Consider the following 19,290-nt stretch of genomic DNA (forward strand, 5'->3'; position numbering starts at 1 on the left):
GAGAGAGAGAGAGAGAGAGAGAGAGAGAGATCTGTATAGTACATAAACTGCAGTGGTGGATCCTGTAGTGTGCTTACAGTGCATTAACTTAAAGATTTGGTTAGAATTCACTAGCCAAGTCTTACACATGTTGTGAAAGAGTGCTAGCCTATACAGTCAGAATATACAGAAACCAAATACTTTAATATATGGTATGAAATATGTGTATTACTGATGATAAACTCCTGCTGTCATCAAAGTGGTTAAAAAGAATAATGGGAAGACTAAAACAGAAATGAAATTATATTATAATACTCGTATTAGTGCCAATATTTTTATGTGGCATGTGGTGAAGGTAAAAATAAAACGGTATGGCCTGAGAACACAGATTGTTAATGAAAGAGGTATTGTATCAAATGATACCATATTGAAACGGCAGTACATGTGTCAAATGTGGAAGAGGGGCTTGCCAAAGAAAATAGTTGGTTGGATAATGCCAACAAAAATTTGTGAGCAGCAAAAAGAAATGTAAGCTCCATTTGTTTTGATGCAGCAATTTGGAAATCACTTCATTGATCATTTGAGTATCTCATTTATATCTCTTGTCTCTCTTTTTCTGAGATGTAAGCACTGCAGTGCTGCCATTGTGATGAGAAAATCAGTTTGTTGTAGGTAATACAGGACTGCAGGCTGCTCTGGACTGAATCACAGACTATTTATTAATAAGATCTTCTGCCATGTAGACCTGTACCTCTTCTTTGACAATATAATCCCAGAAGTAGGAGGCAGTGGAGATGACTTTTGTTCTGTTGTCTAGCGCCATTTTATGTCTTTTACTGAAGCAGTGTTAGGCTGCTGCATATTTCTGTGTGTTCACAGCAGCCTTGTAGGATGCATAACTTCAATATATGATTACTCTTATTATTGTAACCATCACTTAGGGCTAAAAATGTTTATTGAGCACAGTTAAACTTCTCTAACAACAACTTATAATTGTCTGTCTGTTCACACAATCAAACAGTGATAGTAGTGGTAGTAGTAGTAGTAGTAGTAGTAGTTGTTGTTGTTCTTGGCAGGAGCTTATATGAGCCAAAATAGAAATTAATGTGTGATAGTTCCTGATTAAGTTTGAATAATGCCCAAGCACTATTTATTCATTGTGTGTGTGTGTGTTTAGTAAATGTACAAACAGAGTTGCATTAAGCCTGGTGGTTGTGAAAATAAGACGTTCATAAATGCAAGTAGTGCATACTTAGATTATCATGGCTGTCGGAGCTCGCTGGAAGAGGTGAGGTTAAAGACAGTAAATGAGAAAGAGATCTCTCACTGGACAGCCTTATATTTGCCTGCCACAGAAATTTACATCACTGGTCGGCAACATCGGGAGTGCTCCAGCCACCAGTGCACTCTCCGGGCATCTACACAGCTGTCTTCCAATATCGTGTCCAGCAGGGTTACTAAATTTATTGACATGAAATCTTGTAGCATTGTGATTTCTAATGCTAAGGTTATCTCTACATGGTAAAGCGAATTTGTTAATCTCACAGGAGCACATAAAAGACGTTAACAGTAATAATTTTAAGAATTCTTCTAATTTCAGAAAAGCACTGATAAAGTATTGGAAGGAAGTCGTTCTTAAGGGAACCACAATCTTGTCTTGTTGGTTGTTTTTGTAGTCCAACTCTAATTAAAATATCCTGCATGTTCCAGATATGATGGTTGCACTTGCTCACTGAAGTACCAAATTGTGGTGTATTATATTTTGTACGGTATTACTTCCTAATCCTACTCCTAATGATCCAACTCCCCAAGACACTATCCAAATTGAACCCTGCCTTAGAACAGTTCCGTCCTCCGTCACAGCGGGACCCACCTCCTCTTCCTCAAAATCACCCTCTCCAAACCTTCCAGGAATTTCTGACTTCCAGTCTTGCCTCTCAATCCTTCTTAAAAAACCTTAATCCTACTCCCAACATCACCACTGCTGAAGCCCAGGCTATCCGTGGTCTGAAGGCTGACCGGTCCATCGTCATCCTTCCGGCGGACAAGGGTTCCACGACCGTGGTACTTGATCGTCAGGAGTATGTGGCTGAGGGACTGCGTCAGCTTTCAGACAACACCACATATAAAGTTTGCCAAGGTAATCCCATTCCTGATGTCCAGGCGGAGCTTCAAGGAATCCTCAGAACCTTAGGCCCCCTACAAAACCTTTCACCTGACTCCATCAACCTCCTGACCCCACCGACACCCCGCACCCCTACCTTCTACCTTCTTCCTAAAATTCACAAACCCAGTCATCCCGGCCACCCCATGGTAGCTGGTTACCAAGCCCCCACAGAATGTATCTCTGCCTACGTAGATCAACATCTTCAACCCATTACATGCAGTCTCCCATCCTTCATCAAAGACACCAACCACTTTCTCGAACGCCTGGAATCCTTACCCAATCCGTTACCCCCAGAAACCATCCTTGTAACCATTGATGCCACTTCCTTATACACAAATATCCCGCACGTCCAGGGCCTCGCTGCGATGGAGCACTTCCTTTCACGCCGATCACCTGCCACCCTACTTAAAACCTCTTTCCTCATTACCTTAGCCAGCTTCATCCTGACCCACAACTTCTTCACTTTTGAAGGCCAGACATACCAACAATTAAAGGGAACAGCCATGGGTACCAGGATGGCCCCCTCGTACACCAACCTATTCATGGGTCACTTAGAGGATGCCTTCTTGGTTACCCAAGCCTGCCAACCCAAAGTTTGGTACAGATTTATTGATGACATCTTCATGATCTGGACTCACAGTGAAGAAGAACTCCAGATTTTCCTCTCCAACCTCAACTCCTTTGGTTCCATCAGATTCACCTGGTCCTACTCCAAATCCCAAGCCACTTTCCTCGATGTTGACCTCCACCTGTCCAATGGCCAGCTTCACACATCCATCCACATCAAACCCACCAACAAGCAACAGTACCTCCATTATGACAGCTGCCACCCATTCCACATCAAACGGTCCCTTCCCTACAGCCTAGGTCTTCGTGGCAAACGAATCTGCTCCAGTCCGGAATCCCTGAACCATTACACCAACAACCTGACAACAGCTTTCGCATCCCGCAACTACCCTCCCGACCTGGTACAGAAGCAAATAACCAGAGCCACTTCCTCATCCTCTCAAACCCAGAACCTCCCACAGAAGAAACACAAAAGTGCCCCACTTGTGACAGGATACTTTCCGGGACTGGATCAGACTCTGAATGTGGCTCTCCAGCAGGGATACGACTTCCTCAAATCCTGCCTTGAAATGAGATCCATCCTTCATGAAATCCTCCCCACTCCACCAAGAGTGTCTTTCCACCGTCCACCTAACCTTCGTAACCTCTTAGTTCATCCCTATGAAATCCCCAAACCACCTTCCCTACCCTCTGGCACCTACCCTTGTAACCGCCCCCGGTGTAAAACCTGTCCCATGCACCCTCCCACCACCACCTACTCCAGTCCTGTAAACCGGAAGGTGTACACGATCAAAGGCAGAGCCACGTGTGAAAGCACCCACGTGATTTACCAACTGACCTGCCTACACTGTGACGCATTCTATGTGGGAATGACCAGTAACAAACTGTCCATTCGCATGAATGGACACAGGCAGACAGTGTTTGTTGGTAATGAGGATCACCCTGTGGCTAAACATGTCTTGGTGCACGGCCAGCACATCTTGGCACAGTGTTACACCGTCCGTGTTATCTGGATACTTCCCACTAACACCAACCTATCCGAACTCCGGAGATGGGAACTTGCTCTTCAATATATCCTCTCTTCCCGTTATCCACCAGGCCTCAATCTCCGCTAATTTCAAGTTGCCGCCACTCATACCTCACCTGTCATTCAACAACATCTTTGCTTCTGCACTTCCACCTCGACTGACATCTCTGCCCAAACTCTTTGCCTTTACAAATGTCTGCTTGTGTCTGTGTATGTGCGGATGGATATGAGTGTGTATATATATATATATATACACACACACACACACACACACACACACACACACACACACACACACACACACACACAAAATTCAAGCTTTCGCTACAAACTTTCCTGATGAGGCAACAGGAAAGAGGGAAAGACGAAAGGATGTGGGTTTTAAGGGAGAGGGTAAGGAGTCATTCCAATCCCGGGATTACAGTTTCGCCTCTTTCTGCAGATGTTAACGATCCTACTTGACGTTTCCCCTTGCAAGCTATGATCTTTGATTGGTTTTTAGGGTTAACCCAAACACCTGTTTCATCACAATTAAATATTTGAGAAGCCATTAGTCTGTGTTTGTCAATTACATTTCTTAGTAACGGAAAAAAAAAAAAAAAAAAAAAAAATCACCAGCTACTTTATTAAAACCCTTGCTCGTGCACCAGATGTTGCTTCAGGCTTGCGAACAGGTAAAGTAGGATGTCTTTTAAGGAACCTGTTGACCCAATCTTTGCCTGCAATTTCATTTTTAAATCTATGAACAATGCCATTTCTTATAGCCAAAAGATAAGCTAGTTTACACAAATCATTGATTGTTAAGCCGAATGACCTAGCCTCCATACTTTTTAAGTACTCGAGTTCCTGTTCTTCTGTAAATACGTTTTTAAACTTTCCAGCCATTTTATCAATTTTGTAGTCAGGGTTTTCCGTTCTTTTTTTAACGTATCTTTCCAGAGTAGTCTGGGGAATGTCAAATTGGTTCGAAGCCTTCAGATACCCACAATGGCTAGAATTAACTGCCTCCACAGCATTGTTCATGGCCTCAGTAGACCATGACTACTTATTTGTTTTTCTCTTATATACTCAAACCAAAATAGATTGGGAGCCTAATAAAATCGGGACAGAATGGGGTACTTCCCCATTCCGCTCCAGTTACATGGTTTAGGTTATGGAGGTAAGGCCACTAAACAAAGATAGGAAAAAAAAAACATTTAATGGCATGAAACTAAATATTATAAACATATTTTAAGCATCTACTAACAATAGTCATATTGTAAATAAGTAGGTATACCTTTTCTTGCTTCCAGTTCTCCAGAAGTTACAAGGCAGGGAGCAAAAATTAGCACAATGAAAACTTCACAATCCAACACTTATGGAAACCAAACAGACATGGCTGCCAAGAATGAGCAGTAACTGTCTGAACTAGTTCTACTTACTGCAGATCATTGGCAGCACCTCCTTGACATGAAAATATGTGCATCTTCATTCTACCCTGGTACCCCCTTCTACCCAGGATTCCTCTACTTCATTTTTACAAATATGTGATGCTACTCTTGAATACATTAGTTTTTCAAGAATTTTGGATAAAGATGTCAGAAGTGAGATTGGGCGGTAGTTGTTAGCATCAGATCTATCCCCTTTTTTTATGCAATGGTTTAACAATAGTGTATTTCAGTCTGTCTGGAAAAATGCCCTGTTTCAGTGAGTTACTACATATGTGGTTGAGAATCCTACTTATTTGTTGGGAACAAGCTTTTAGTACTCTGTTGAAAATGCCATCAATTCCATGTGAGCTTTTACTTTTGAGTGAATTTATTATTTTCTTAATTTCAGTAGGAGAAGTGGGTTGGATTTCAGTTTTATCAGATTGCATAGGTACTGCTTCTTCAATATAATGCCTTGCATTTTCTAATGAATAGCTGGATCCTATTTTCTCTACAACACTTAAAACATGATTATTAAAAATGTTTTCTACTTCTGACTTCTTGTTAACAAACTTTTTGTTGTGTTTGATAGAAATACAGTCTTTCTGTGCTGTTGGTTGTCCTGTTTTCTAATCTCACTCCATATATTTTACTCTTGCTATCTTCCAAATTCCAAACATTGTAGTCCAGTGAACATTGTCAAGAACTTTCTCTAAATCTACAAATTATGCTATAAACATAGGTTTGCGTTTCTTCAGTCTACTTCCTATGATAACCCAGAGTCAGTGTTGTCTTTTGTGTTCCAAACTAATCGTTCCTGAGATCAGATTTTACCAGTGTTTCCAGTGACTTATTAAACTTACGTTTCTGTAACATTCACACCTCTCAGTGCCTCCCTTCTTTATAATTGAGATTATTACATTCTTCTAGACATCTAAGGGTACATCACCAGTCTCATATATTTTATATATCTGACTTTCTGTCCCAAAGATCTCAATAATTCAGAGGGAATGTTGCCTATCTATGGGCATTGTTTTGACTTAGGTCTTTCAGGGCTACATCAAATTCGCCTCACAATTTGATATCTCCCATCTCATCTTCATCTACTTGTCCTTCCCCTTGATAATACTATCTTCAAGTGTGTTTCCTTTGTAAAGCCATTTTTGTACAGGGTGTTTCACAGTTCATTTTACATGCTTGTAGAAGTTGTAGAGGGGATGTAGTAGGTCAAGTTTTATATGGAAAGCCATGTCTAAGAATGTCACCCAACAGCACCACAAAGCATCAAAATCACAGGTGCTGTTACCTGTAAATGCATGTATATACAGGGCGATTCCTTGAGATGATACAAACTTTCTATGATGAAGAAGAAGGATAAATTTATCAGTCTGACGTAAGGGTCCCTGTACAAGAAATGAGTAAGTCAAAAATTATAAGTGAAAACAGTTCTGATACCTCTGACATGGAATACATGTACTGGTACTGTTGCTGCTAAGACTGTTAGGACTATTAGAGGTAGTAGTATGGAACAAAACAAGAAAAAAAGTCACTAAACATGGGCTCTAAAATGCCAACCTTAAAGGTTTTGAGCACTTGTTTGGTAGAGGAGATGTGTTTCACAGTAGCAAAGATGAACAAGTGGTCATAGCTCCTCAGGTATGCTTTTTAGAGCCCATGTTTGCTGGACATATTTTCCTTTTTCTCCTTACCACCTTTGCAAGTTGCCTGTCCTACAGCCTTAGCAACAACTGTATCAGTACATGTATTCCACTATCAGAGCTCTCAGAACAGTTTTTGCTTATAACTTTTGACATTTATTATTCTCCATCATACTAGAATGTTTGCAAGATCATCACAGAATCACCCTGTTTATACATACATTTACAGGCATTGGCACATATAACTTTGATCTTCTGTAATTAGTTAGTTGTTGGTTAGTCAATTAGATGTTCCATGGGATCATTTTGCATGATAGATTGTAATGATGTGGAATGAGTCATCTTACATTCACATAATAAATTAATTTGCACGTACGGTAGGTTGCATTCTGAACACTTTTTTTTTTCTTTAACAAAAAGAAGAAAGCTATACAAATGAGAGTTAGTAATTCCTATTCGCCTCCTTTTACACATTACAGTAACAGAAATTCTTTTATCGAATAGAAGGAGTTGTCAAAATTTTTGTTGCAGCATTGTGCGCTTGTTCTTGTACTAAAGACAATGTTAATTTGGAGTAATGACTGTCATTTTTCCTTTTGGTGTTGTAATTATGTACTTCGTTGTTTATAGTGGATTATTTACAACAAACTTCATGAGGGAATAAATATACTGTGAACCAGTAGTCAGAATGCCCAATGTCTTAAGCAGGTGTCTACAGATGATTGTGGGTGAGCACGACATTTTATTCTCACAGTATGTTTCTGCACAGTGAAGACTGAGAAGAATGAATTACCCCAGAATATTATTCCATATGACGTTGTTGAACTAAGTTGTTTTAGAAGTTACGAAAAGTGTTTTTTTTTCCAATTTGAATTTCATCAATATGAATCCCTAAGAATTTTGAAGTTTCCACCATATTTATTATTTTTTCACCATATGTTACACTTATCATTGGTGTAGTGCCTCTAGATATGCAGAACTGACTATGTCATGTCTTTTTAAAATTGATGGTGAGACCATTCAGAGAAAACCAGTCAGTGTTACTTTAAAGAACTCTGTGTACTATTTCTTCCGTTTCTGTATGTGTGCTTGGATTAATTACAAAACTAATGTCATCTGCAAAAAGAAATAATTCTACTTGTTGTATACTAGATGGAAGACAGAAGATCGTTTACTATATATAAGGAACGGTAATGGACCCAAGATTGAACTTGGGGGGAACCTTGTATATGATTTTTCCCCAGTCAGAATTATGTCCTTGGACTATTTTGCTTGAGTAACTAAGTACAACCTTCTGCATTCTTTTGGTTAGATATGACATTATCCATTGGTTGGCTATACTATCAATCCCATAAAACGTTAGTTTATCTAGGTGAATACCGTGATTCACAGTCAAATGCCTTGCAGAAAATACCACCAGGTGCTATTTTATTATTTAATGCTTGTAAAATCTGGTGAGTGAATGTGTAAAAGGCATTCTCAGTAGAGTAACCCTCCTGAAACACAAACTGTGGTTTGCTAAGAATACTATTGTAGCTAAGTTGAGATACTATTCTACAATACACGATCTTCGAAAAAATTTTGGAGAATGATCTCAGCAGTGAAACAGGTCAGTAGTTATTGGCATCTCTCTTATCACCTTAAGTAGGGATTTAACAATGGCATATTTCGGTCTCTCTGGAGAAATGCCTTTAGTAAATGATGCATTACATATTTCAGATAAGACTGGGCTTATTGCATGGGAACAAATTTTTAGTACTCTATTGGAAATACCATCAAAACCAGATGAACCTTTATTTCTGAGAAAATGTATAATTTTCTTAATTACAGAAGGAGAAATTGGTGATACATTCATATGATTGAATTTTATGAAAGTTACATTTTCAAGATATTGCTGTGGTTTTTCTATTGAACTGTTTGTCCCTATGCTTTCTGCTATATTTAAGAAATGATTGTTGAATGCATTTGGTACCTGTGATGCATCATTCATAGCTGTTCAATTCAGCTCAGTAGTGACATTGTCTTGTTTTGTGGCTGGTTGTCCTGCCACTCTTTTCACTACATTCCATATAGTTTTAAGTCTGTTGTTGGAAATACTGATTTCTGAAATTATGTGCATGTTCTTTTGCTTTTAATAACTTTTCTTAGTAATTTTGAGTAGATTTTGTAGTGTTCAACTACTACAGGATCCCTACTTGTTCTTCCCAAAAGATGCACTTCCCTTTTCCATTCACAAGAGACTTTAATCCATCTAGTGACCCAGGTTTTTTACATGGCTGTTTAGTGTCCTTTCTGATTTGCTTTTGCTGAAATCTGTTACAAATAATGATATAATTTATCATGGAGTAGATTATGTTAGCATTTAGTTCATTACCAATTACATCCCTTATAATCTCCTGTAAACCATTCTTAGAAACATTTGTCCCAGACTCATTAATTATTCTAACTGATTTCCACTGAGTGATATTCATACTGTAAGGCTGTGCATCATGATCAGGGAGAGCATTTGTTACTGGGTGAACAGTTATTTTCTTAGTATGAGCTTCATCAAAGACAACATTATAAATTAGGGTCATACTGTCTTTCACCACCTGTGTTATAAAGTTAATTACTGAGCCCAAATTGTAGATCCAAATAAGGTTTCGAGACCATTTTTCCTATCAGAATCCTTCAGAAAATCTACACTGAAGTCACCACAGACTGCTTGCTGCTGTCTGACAGAGAGCACAGTAAGGAACCCAGATCCCTCATAAATAGTTTAAAATTTCCCAGTGGGGAACTGTATACAGTTACAATCAAAAGTGAACTATTTTGCAGCATTAGTTCACAAGCACACACTTCTATGTGCTGATCTTGACAAAATATTGTCTCAGTGTTTTTGAACTTGTGTTTTATCTTCACATATGTAACAACTCCTCCTTTTCCTGTGTTATTTCTGCATGCATAATCTGCAATAGTATAATCTTTTACATGTAACTTATCCAACCCTGTTATTATATGGTGCTCAGACAGGTACAGGTTGTCTGTCTTTTCAGAGCTCTCTAAATTTTCCAGACAAGAAACTCTTTTGTCTGATGACTCAATCCTCTAGTATTTTGATGAAATAGGCTAACATTACTTTTCTGTGCATTATTGAGCATTTTGCAGAGCTCTTCTGTTATTTTCACTTCTTTCAAAACAGGGTACCTGAATCCTTATTCTAACCTAATAAAGGCGCCCCTCTGACACCAGTAACCACAGGGATCTTGCTATGTGTGATGGTGGCCCCAGCCAACCCATCTTTCCATTTCCTTTTCAGGTGTGGGCCATGTCTAGTATATTCCCATCTCCCAGGTGTAACAACTGGCACTGCAGTCTTATGAGGTTTCATTTCAGTCAGCAGCAGCCTGCTCAACTTCGTGTTCACACAACTCACAGTGGTGTCATTGGATGACATGGGATGTAGGCCATGTCTAGTATATTCCCATCTCCCAGGTGTAGCAACTGGCACTGCAGTCTTACGAGGTTTCATTTCAGTCAGCAGCAGCCTGCTCAACTTCGTGTTCACACAACTCACAGTGGTGTCATTGGATGACATGGGGTGTAGGCCATGTCTAGTATATTCCCATCTCCCAGGTGTAGCAACTGGCACTGCAGTCTTACGAGGTTTCATTTCAGTCAGCAGCAGCCTGCTCAACTTCGTGTTCACACAACTCACAGTGGTGTCATTGGATGACATGGGGTGTAGGCCATGTCTAGTATATTCCCATCTCCCAGGTGTAGCAACTGGCACTGCAGTCTTATGAGGTTTCATTTCAGTCAGCAGCAGCCTGCTCAACTTCATGTTCACACAACTCACAGTGGTGTCATTGGATGACATGGGGTCCTATATAAAACTTGAACTACTAAGTCCCCTCTACAACCTCTGGAAGTGTGTAACATGAATTGTGAAGCACCCTGTATATTCCTGTTACCTTCTGTTGGGTTGTTTTGGGGAAGGAGATCAGACAGCGAGGTCATCGGTCTCATCGGATTAGGGAAGGATGGGGAAGGAAGTCGGCCGTGCCCTTTGAAAGGAACCATCCCGGCATTTGCCTGGAGCGATTTAGGGAAATCACGTAAAACCTAAATCAGGATGCCCAGACGCGGGATTGAACTGCCGTCCTCCCGAATGTGAGTCCAGTGTCTAACCACTGCGCCACCTCGCTTGGTGTTACCTTCTGTCTCTCCTTCTTTGGATAGAATTGACTTGCCATCTAAGCTCTATGTTTTCTTACAGCTGATTTTCTTTTCTCAAGGATGTCATTAATTCTCATGCAGGTGGCATCTATTGTTGGATTTCTGTTCAAACCATTTATGATTTACCATTTTGCACTTTCTGTCACATTTGTTAGATGTCTGTAATCCCTTTTGCTTGCTTCATTCGTTGAACATTTACATGTTCTTGTTTCATTAGCTAAGTTCAATATGATTAGATTAGATTAGTACTTGTTCCATAGATCATGAATACGACACTTCGTAATGATGTGGAACGTGTCGGGTTAATAAAAGGTGTCTATACAAGATATAACATTACACAAAAGATTACATGACACTTAATATTTTTATTTTTATTTTTATTTTTTTTTTTTTTTTTTTGGGAGAGGGGAGGGGGGGGGGAATTACCCACTTACTATATCCAAAAATTCATCTAATGAGTGGAAGGAGTTGCCATTCAGAAATTCTTTTAATTTCCTTTTTAATGCTATATGACTATCTGTCAGACTTTTGATGCTATTAGGTAAGTGACCAAAGTTTTGTGGCAGCATAATTTACCCCTTTCTGAGCCAAAGTTAGATTTAACCTTGCGTAGTGAAGATCATCCTTTCTCGTAATGTTGTTGCCATGTACACTGCTATTACTTTTGAATTTGTTCGGATTGTTAATAACAAATTTCGTAAGTGAATATATATATTGTGAGGCTACAGTGAAGATCCCTAGCTCTTTAAATAAGTGTCTGCAGGATGATCTTGGAAGAGCTCTAGCAATTATTCTGATTACACGCTTTTGTGCAATGAACACTCTTTTACTCAGTGATGAGTTACCCCAGAATATGATGCCATATGAAAGCAGAGAATGAAAATAGGCATGGTAAGCTAATTTACTGAGATGTATATCACCAAAATTTAGTAGCTGAACTCAAACGTTTCAGCAGATCTTCAGTGTATTTTTTCCAGTTCAACCCCTCATCAATGCATACACCTAGAAATTTTGAATATTCTACCTTAGCTAGTGATTTCTGATCAAAATCTATATTTATTAATGGTGTCATTCCATTTACTCTGTGGAACTGTATATACTGTGTTTTGTCAAAGTTGTTGAATGTTATCCATGGAATTCTACTGGACCATGTCTTTTTGTGTATTGGAACCTCTTATACCTTTACTGTATCATCTCTGAGAGCTATCCATTTGTCTTCTATTGTGTTCCTTTCCCCTGTTTCAGTAAGTAGTTGCCAAATGCTCCATTTGAAACTCTGCTGTAGCAATATAGATCACAGAGTTGACATTTCTTAATCAATAGTGTTTTCTGTCTCTACAGCAGAGAATGTGGCAATTTTGGCATGGTCAATATTTTATTTCAGCCTTATCACAGTATAATGTAGGATATCCATTACACTTAGTTTGGGTTCTGGCTGCAATTATACACTGAAGACACACTGACAACCAGATGCATATATAGTCTGTTCTCCAAGAGGGAGCTCAGACACACGAGAACAATTGTATGTTTTTGATAAGGATAGAAGCTGAAGCAGTGAATTAAAATTTGTGCCACAGCCAAACCTGAACCTGCATCTCCAGCTTTCTGGGCAGATGTGCTTAGTTAGCAGGAGACCTGGGTTCAAGTCCCAGCCATGGCACAAATTCATTGCTTCAGCTTCTGTCCTGATCGAAGATGAAGTTGAGACTAATATGTCTCCAGGAAAATGTAATTCCATATCAATTATAAGTTTCTTTGCATTCTAAAACGGACTAATAATCAATGCAGCCTGTCAGTGTGTGATCTGAAAATGTTATGCGGCTACCTCAGAGAAGTATTATGGAACTTACATAATCGAAACTGATTGCAAACAAATGAGCCATTTGTATTTTGTGTTGTAACTTAGCGATGATTGCGTTTTCAGTGCAGTGAATGTATTGTGTGCCACGTGGACTGCACCTTTCGAAATATAAGGAACATATCGGTGTGCTATTTGTGCTCAGAGAAATGCAATGATTGTGTGGTAGTTATGGATTAAAGAGAGAGAAACAAAGTAAACACAAAATTTTATGAGCGCTGTTCTTCCACAAATTTTGGTTGATTTCCTGTGAATAATGAAAGCTTTTTAGTGAACAATTTGCATTTAATTTGCTCCATCTTTTTTAAAATAATTTTTATCCAAGAGTAAAGCACGTAATTTTAAAAGTGTTTGCATTAGATGTTGTAAATGCTAGAATGAATAACAGTAAATATGCAACATCCACTGTTTTGTACCATTTGTTACAGGCAAGCATTTTTTGCAGTTGAAAAGGGTTACTTCGACTCCATAGATGAACGTTTAGCTGTCCGAACAAGTTTACAGTATGAAATTCCAGAAGGAATGTCATCTTATGAGGCCTACCAGAAATTTCCACATGTGGTTTGTACTTAATATTAGCTCATTGATTACTGTACATAAATGACCTTGTGGATAACATCGGAAGTTCACTGAGGCTTTTTGCGGATGATGCTGTGGTATATCGAGAGGTTGTAACAATGGAAAATTGTACCGAAATGCAGGAGGATCTGCTACGAATTGACGCATGGTGCAGGGAATGGCAATTGAATCTCAATGTAGATAAGTGTAATGTGCTGTGAATACATAGAAAGGAAGATCCTTTATCATTGATCTACAATATAGCAGGTCAGCAACTGGAAGCAGTTAATTCCATAAATTATCTGGGAGTAGGCATTAGGAGTGATTTAAAATGGAATGATCATATAAAGTTGATCGTCGGTAAAGCTGATGCTAGATTGAGATTCATTGGAAGAATCCTAAGGAAATGCAATACGAAAACAAAGGAAGTAGGTTACAGTACACTTGTTCGCCCATTACTTGAATACTGCTCAGCAGTGTGGGATCCGTACCAGATAGGGTTGATAGAAGAGATAGAGAAGATCCAAAGGAGGGCAGTGCGCTTTGTTACAGGATCATTTAGTAATCGCGAAAGCGTTACGGAGATGATAGATAAACTCCAGTGGAAAACTCTGCAGGAGAGGCGCTCAGTAGCTCGGTACGGGCTTTTGTTGAAGTTTCGAGAACATATCTTCACCGAGGAGTCAAGCAGTATATTGCTCCCTCCTACGTATATCTCGCGAAGAGACCATGAGGATAAAATCAGAGAGATCAGAGCCCACACAGAGGCATACCAACAATCTTTCTTTTCACGAACAATACGAGACTGGTATAGAAGGGATAACAGATAGAGGTACTCAAAATGCCCTCTGCCACACACCGTCGGGTGGCTTGCGGAGTATGGATGTAGATGTAGATGTAGATGTAGAAGTTACTTTATTTATATATGTATTTTGAAAATCAATTACAAAGAGCATGAGGAAGGCTTGCACAGTCAAGTGCTAAGCAGACAAGTCACAACGAACTTTTACATCTGCAAACAGAATGTCAAAATAAACTACTTATACAAAATTTGAGTGTTTAGAGGTGATACAAAGAAACACGTCAGTATGTGACAAGAATGTAACATGCACCATTTCCCTGCTAGGGGCCCTGAAGGTTTTGATGTTAGCAGTGTTAGGATATGATGTTCAAACTGCCTTGTGATGAATATTGTAAGAGGGATGTTGCTGAAAATATTGTAACTTTACATCGATTTAATCAGAGCATCCAGGGAAAAGTTAGGGAATTATTTTATGTTCTGGAAAACTCAGGGAATTTTAGCGTTTTGTGTAGAAACCAAGGGAAAGGCTTGATACCTGATTTGATTTTGGCCAGATGCATTTGCTAGCCATCTGCATGTCTCGATGTAGTGCTGTGCTCATCCCACCTCATTTCTCCACCATGAACACCTTCTGTCCCATCCGCTTCACGTGGTCCTCCTCAACCCAAAATGCCACCTTCCAGCACATTGACCTCCACCTCTCTGATGGCTTCATACACACCTCTGTCTATATAAAACCTACTAACCACCAATGTTATCTGTATTTAAACAGCTGTCACACCCTCCACAGCAAGAAATCGCTCACATGCAGCCTGTACACCTGAGGGCAACGTATCTGCAGCGAGGAGAACTCCCTTACCCAGTATGCTGAATGTCTTATTAGTAGTATACTTCTTAAATTCCATGTATGCTTTTCTATTTAAGATGTGTAATCTTGCTTTTTGTAACTTTAAAGTGCAAATTCAGGCAGTTTGTAGCACAGTTGTTATTCATTTGTTAGTTTTGAAGGGCCAGCAATTGTTTGTTTCAGCCCAGTCAGTCAGTCACATCCCAAGTGTCACGTGTACCACCTGCAATAACAGGAAGTTACATACTTAGCTTTTTCTATGTTTTCTAGTAGTGCTGGAATTGATAGGATGTATGCATGTTGTGTGTACAGCAGAGTCCCGGTAATCCGAACGTTTGGTTAATCCAAACATGAAAAATGTTAGTCTAACTATGTAAAACTGTGCGTTAAACTGCTGTACATACACACTGTTTTAATTTACACAGTGCAGTAAACATGTATTAGAAAAATTGGCAAGAAAACATTAGGTTTAAACAATGCATAACAATGAAAGAAAAGCTGTCAAATTTACTAAAATACGGTGGACATTTTATCCCTAACCTCAGTGATTGTTTTTTGGCGTAATGAAGACAGTCTGTTATATGATGCATAGTTGCGCCATCATCTCATAAACATCAAAATAACAGGGGTAGCCTTGGGCTGTTGCTCCAAATAATGTGGCCCAAGGTCAAGGGTTTCTGCTGTGACACTGTGTGGCACCAGCTCTCCTTTGTTGTTTTCAGGCTCATTGTCACTTCCATCACAGCAGTGCACTTCTTCCTGGTCTTGACTCACAGCAGCAACTAACTCACCGTCAGTAAGGTTCTCCACATAAGAAGCCCCATCTGCTGCCACCTACTCATCTACGTCTCCTTCATCTACATCTACATCTACATTTATACTCCGCAAGCCACCCAACGGTGTGTGGCGGAGGGCACTTCACGTGCCACTGTCATTACCTCCCTTTCCTGTTCCAGTCGCGTATGGTTCGAGGGAAGAACGACTGTCTGAAAGCCTCCGTGCGCGCTCTAATCTCTCTAATTTTACATTCGTGATCTCCTCGGGAGGTATAAGTAGGGGGAAGCAATATATTCGATACCTCATCCAAAAACGCACCCTCTCGAAACCTGGCGAGCAAGCTACACCGCGATGCAGAGCGGCTCTCTTGCAGAGTCTGCCACTTGAGTATATTAAACACCTCCGTAACGCTATCACGGTTACCAAATAACCCTGTGATGAAACGCGCCGCTCTTTTTTGGATCTTCTCTATCTCCTCCGTCAGACCGATCTGGTACGGATCCCACACTGATGAGCAATACTCAAGTATAGGTCGAACGAGTGTTTTGTAAGCCACCTCCTTTGTTGATGGACTACATTTTCTAAGCACTCTCCCAATGAATCTCAACCTGGTACCCGCCTTACCAACAATTAATTTTATATGATCATTCCACTTCAAATCGTTCCGCACGCATACTCCCAGATATTTTACAGAAGTAACTGCTACCAGTGTTTGTTCCGCTATCATATAATCATACAATAAGGGATCCTTCTTTCTATGTATTCGCAATACATTACATTTGTCTATGTTAAGAGTCAGTTGCCACTCCCTGCACCAAGTGCCTATCCGCTGCAGATCTTCCTGCATTTCGCTACAATTTTCTAATGCTTCACTAGCTTCTTCACATCCAGGGATGTATCATTTGTAGTAGATTTTCCTCTTCATTTTCAACTAGGTTGTCCTGAAATTCAAGAGATGTCCACAGTGTTCTCCAGATTTTTGCAAAGTATTTTCTGAAATATTCTGCCATGCCTCAGTGGCCCAATAAACAACATCCCTCACATTGGTCTTTTTTATTTTGTCCACCAAAGGAATGCTATCATCATGGATCAGCATTTTTAAAAATTGTTTTCTTTAAATCAGTTTTAATGTTTGCAGTATGCTCTGGGCCATTGGCTGTAGAAGTGATGTAACATTTGGAGGCAATAACTTCACCACAATTTCTCCATCACATAATTCCTCAGTGCTGGGGTGAGATGGCGCGTTATCAGTCAAAAGGATTGCACGGGGAGACAAATGACTTTCCTTACAAAACGGTCAAACAGAGGAAACAAACTGGGTGTGTAATCATTTTTTGAAGAGCTTACCATACAGCCATACTTTTTTCTGGTTGCGATAATATACGGGCAGGGTCTTCATGTTGCTCTGGGCCTAGCAGAATTGCCGATCAGCATTAAAGGGAGCTTGTGATTACCAGCAGTGTTGCTGCACGGTAATGAAGTCACACGATCTTTGCACATTTTAAAACCAGTAGCATGGTCTTCTGCTTTTGATGCCAGGCTTTTTGTTGGCAACGCCCTAAAATCAAGGCCAGTCTCATCAGCATTATAAATTTCCCTCTCTTATCATTTTTTCAAACTCACCCAGGTATTCCTTTGCTGCTTCATGGTCAAAAGAGAGCTTCTCTCCAGTAATTGTTAGCTGACGGATTCCATGATGTTTTTTGAATCTGTCCAACCAACCTGTACTCACACTAAAAGGATCATCGCCATTCATTAACTTGTTCAGGTAAACAGCCTTCTCCTGAACCACTGCTCCACTCAGAGGAGTTCCCCTATCTCTTTCCTGCCTGCCGAATTTCGAGTGTTTTTCCTGAAGAAATTGCACAGGACTGTTCAAGCTTCATTCAGTTGTTCTTCCAATCACAAATTGTTGCTGTACCAACACCCAGTTCTGTTGCCAGTTTAGATACATTCCCACCATTGTCTATCTGTTTCAGAGCATTTAGTTTTTGTTTGAGAGTTAACGTTGTATGTTTCCATTTAATCATGACGAAAATACATACACCACTACACCTGAATGAATACAATACAATGCAACTGTTACATGTGCCAGGGGCTATAACACTACCTTGGAGAACGCCAGAAATCACTTCTGTTTTACTCGATGACTTTCCCTCAGTTACTACGAACTGTGACCTCTCTGATAGGAAATCACAAATCCAGTAACATAACTGAGATGATATTCCATAAGCATGCAATATCACTACAAGCCGCTTGTGTGGTACAATGTCAGAAGCCTTCCAGAAATCCAGAAATATGGAATCGATCTGAAATCCCTTGTCAATAGCACTCAACACTTCATGTGAATAAAGAGCTAGTTGTGCTTCACAAGAACGATGTTTTCTCAACCCATGTTGACTGTCTGTCAATAGACAGTTTTCTTCAAGGTAATTCATAATGTTTAAACACAATATATGTTCCAAAACCCGATGATGCGTGTTGTGGAGGAGCTGGTCTAGTTTGTGAACAGCTGAGGGCACTTTCAGCTATGGCCACCTTTCTTAGGCTATTGCTGCAGGGTGTAGCTGTGGTGGAGCGTCTGGCATGTCACATGGGATACCTCTGGTGTCACTTGTTTTGCCCATGGGCTCTGCTGCTGAGGCACCTCCCAGCAGGCTTGATGTGGATGGTCCGCCCTCACCACAGGCTGAGTGGTGGGTGGTAATGCATTTGCATCCCTAGAGGTGGAGGGTCAGTGTGGAGGCCAGCTGTCTGGCCTCGCCCATTCACACAGTGAGTAGACAGGTTGCCACTCCTCCAGCAGAGTCTGAGCAGGCACACTGGGGAAGGGGTTGGGTAGTTATTGGGAGATCCAGTGCTAGGTGCTTTATGGGGCCTCTTAGGGAAATAGCATTCAAGGCTGGAAAGAAAGTCAGTGTGCACTCAGTACGTCTGCTTGGGGGCCTTGTCAGAGATGTGGAGCAGGCCTTGCCTATGGGTGTCAAGCTGGCGGGGTGCAATTGTCTGCAAGTTGTGGTTCACGTCAACACTAATAATACCTGTTGCTTGGGTTCTGAGACCATCCTCAGTTCATGTGTTCAACTGACAGAATTGCTGAAGCCTGCTGGCGTGGTGTGCAGGGTGCAAATGAGCTTGAAATTTGCAGCATTGTTCCCAGAGTTGATTGGGGGTCCTTTGGTTTGGAACCGAGTGGGAGGTCTCGGCTGAAGACTTCGTCAGCTCTATGAAAGTTTTGGCAATACGTACAGTGTGCCAGAAACTGCAAGGCTGGGTGCACCTTGTAATGTAGGGTAGCTCAGCAAAGGACAAGCATATTAGCCATCACAGGTAAGAAGTATATGCTAGAACTTGGGAAATCTAATCCCTTCACATTGTGGGATTGTGCTTCCTGGTAATGGACAATCAGAAACATTTAAGACT

General features: G+C 40.3%; 1 protein-coding gene across 1 annotated transcript in view; it reads left to right on the top strand.

Annotated features, from left to right (window-relative positions):
- Positions 1-19,290, top strand: part of LOC124606859 (TGF-beta-activated kinase 1 and MAP3K7-binding protein 1-like) — a 100,413-nt gene that overhangs the window by 50,781 nt on the left and 30,342 nt on the right. The window contains exon 4 of the mRNA XM_047138940.1: positions 13,312-13,444. Coding sequence (XP_046994896.1) covers positions 13,312-13,444 — 133 coding nt within the window. The remainder of the gene's footprint in view (positions 1-13,311; positions 13,445-19,290) is intronic.

This window comes from Schistocerca americana, chromosome 3 (assembly GCF_021461395.2).
Source record: "Schistocerca americana isolate TAMUIC-IGC-003095 chromosome 3, iqSchAmer2.1, whole genome shotgun sequence".
NCBI classification, from domain to species: Eukaryota; Metazoa; Arthropoda; class Insecta; order Orthoptera; family Acrididae; genus Schistocerca; species Schistocerca americana.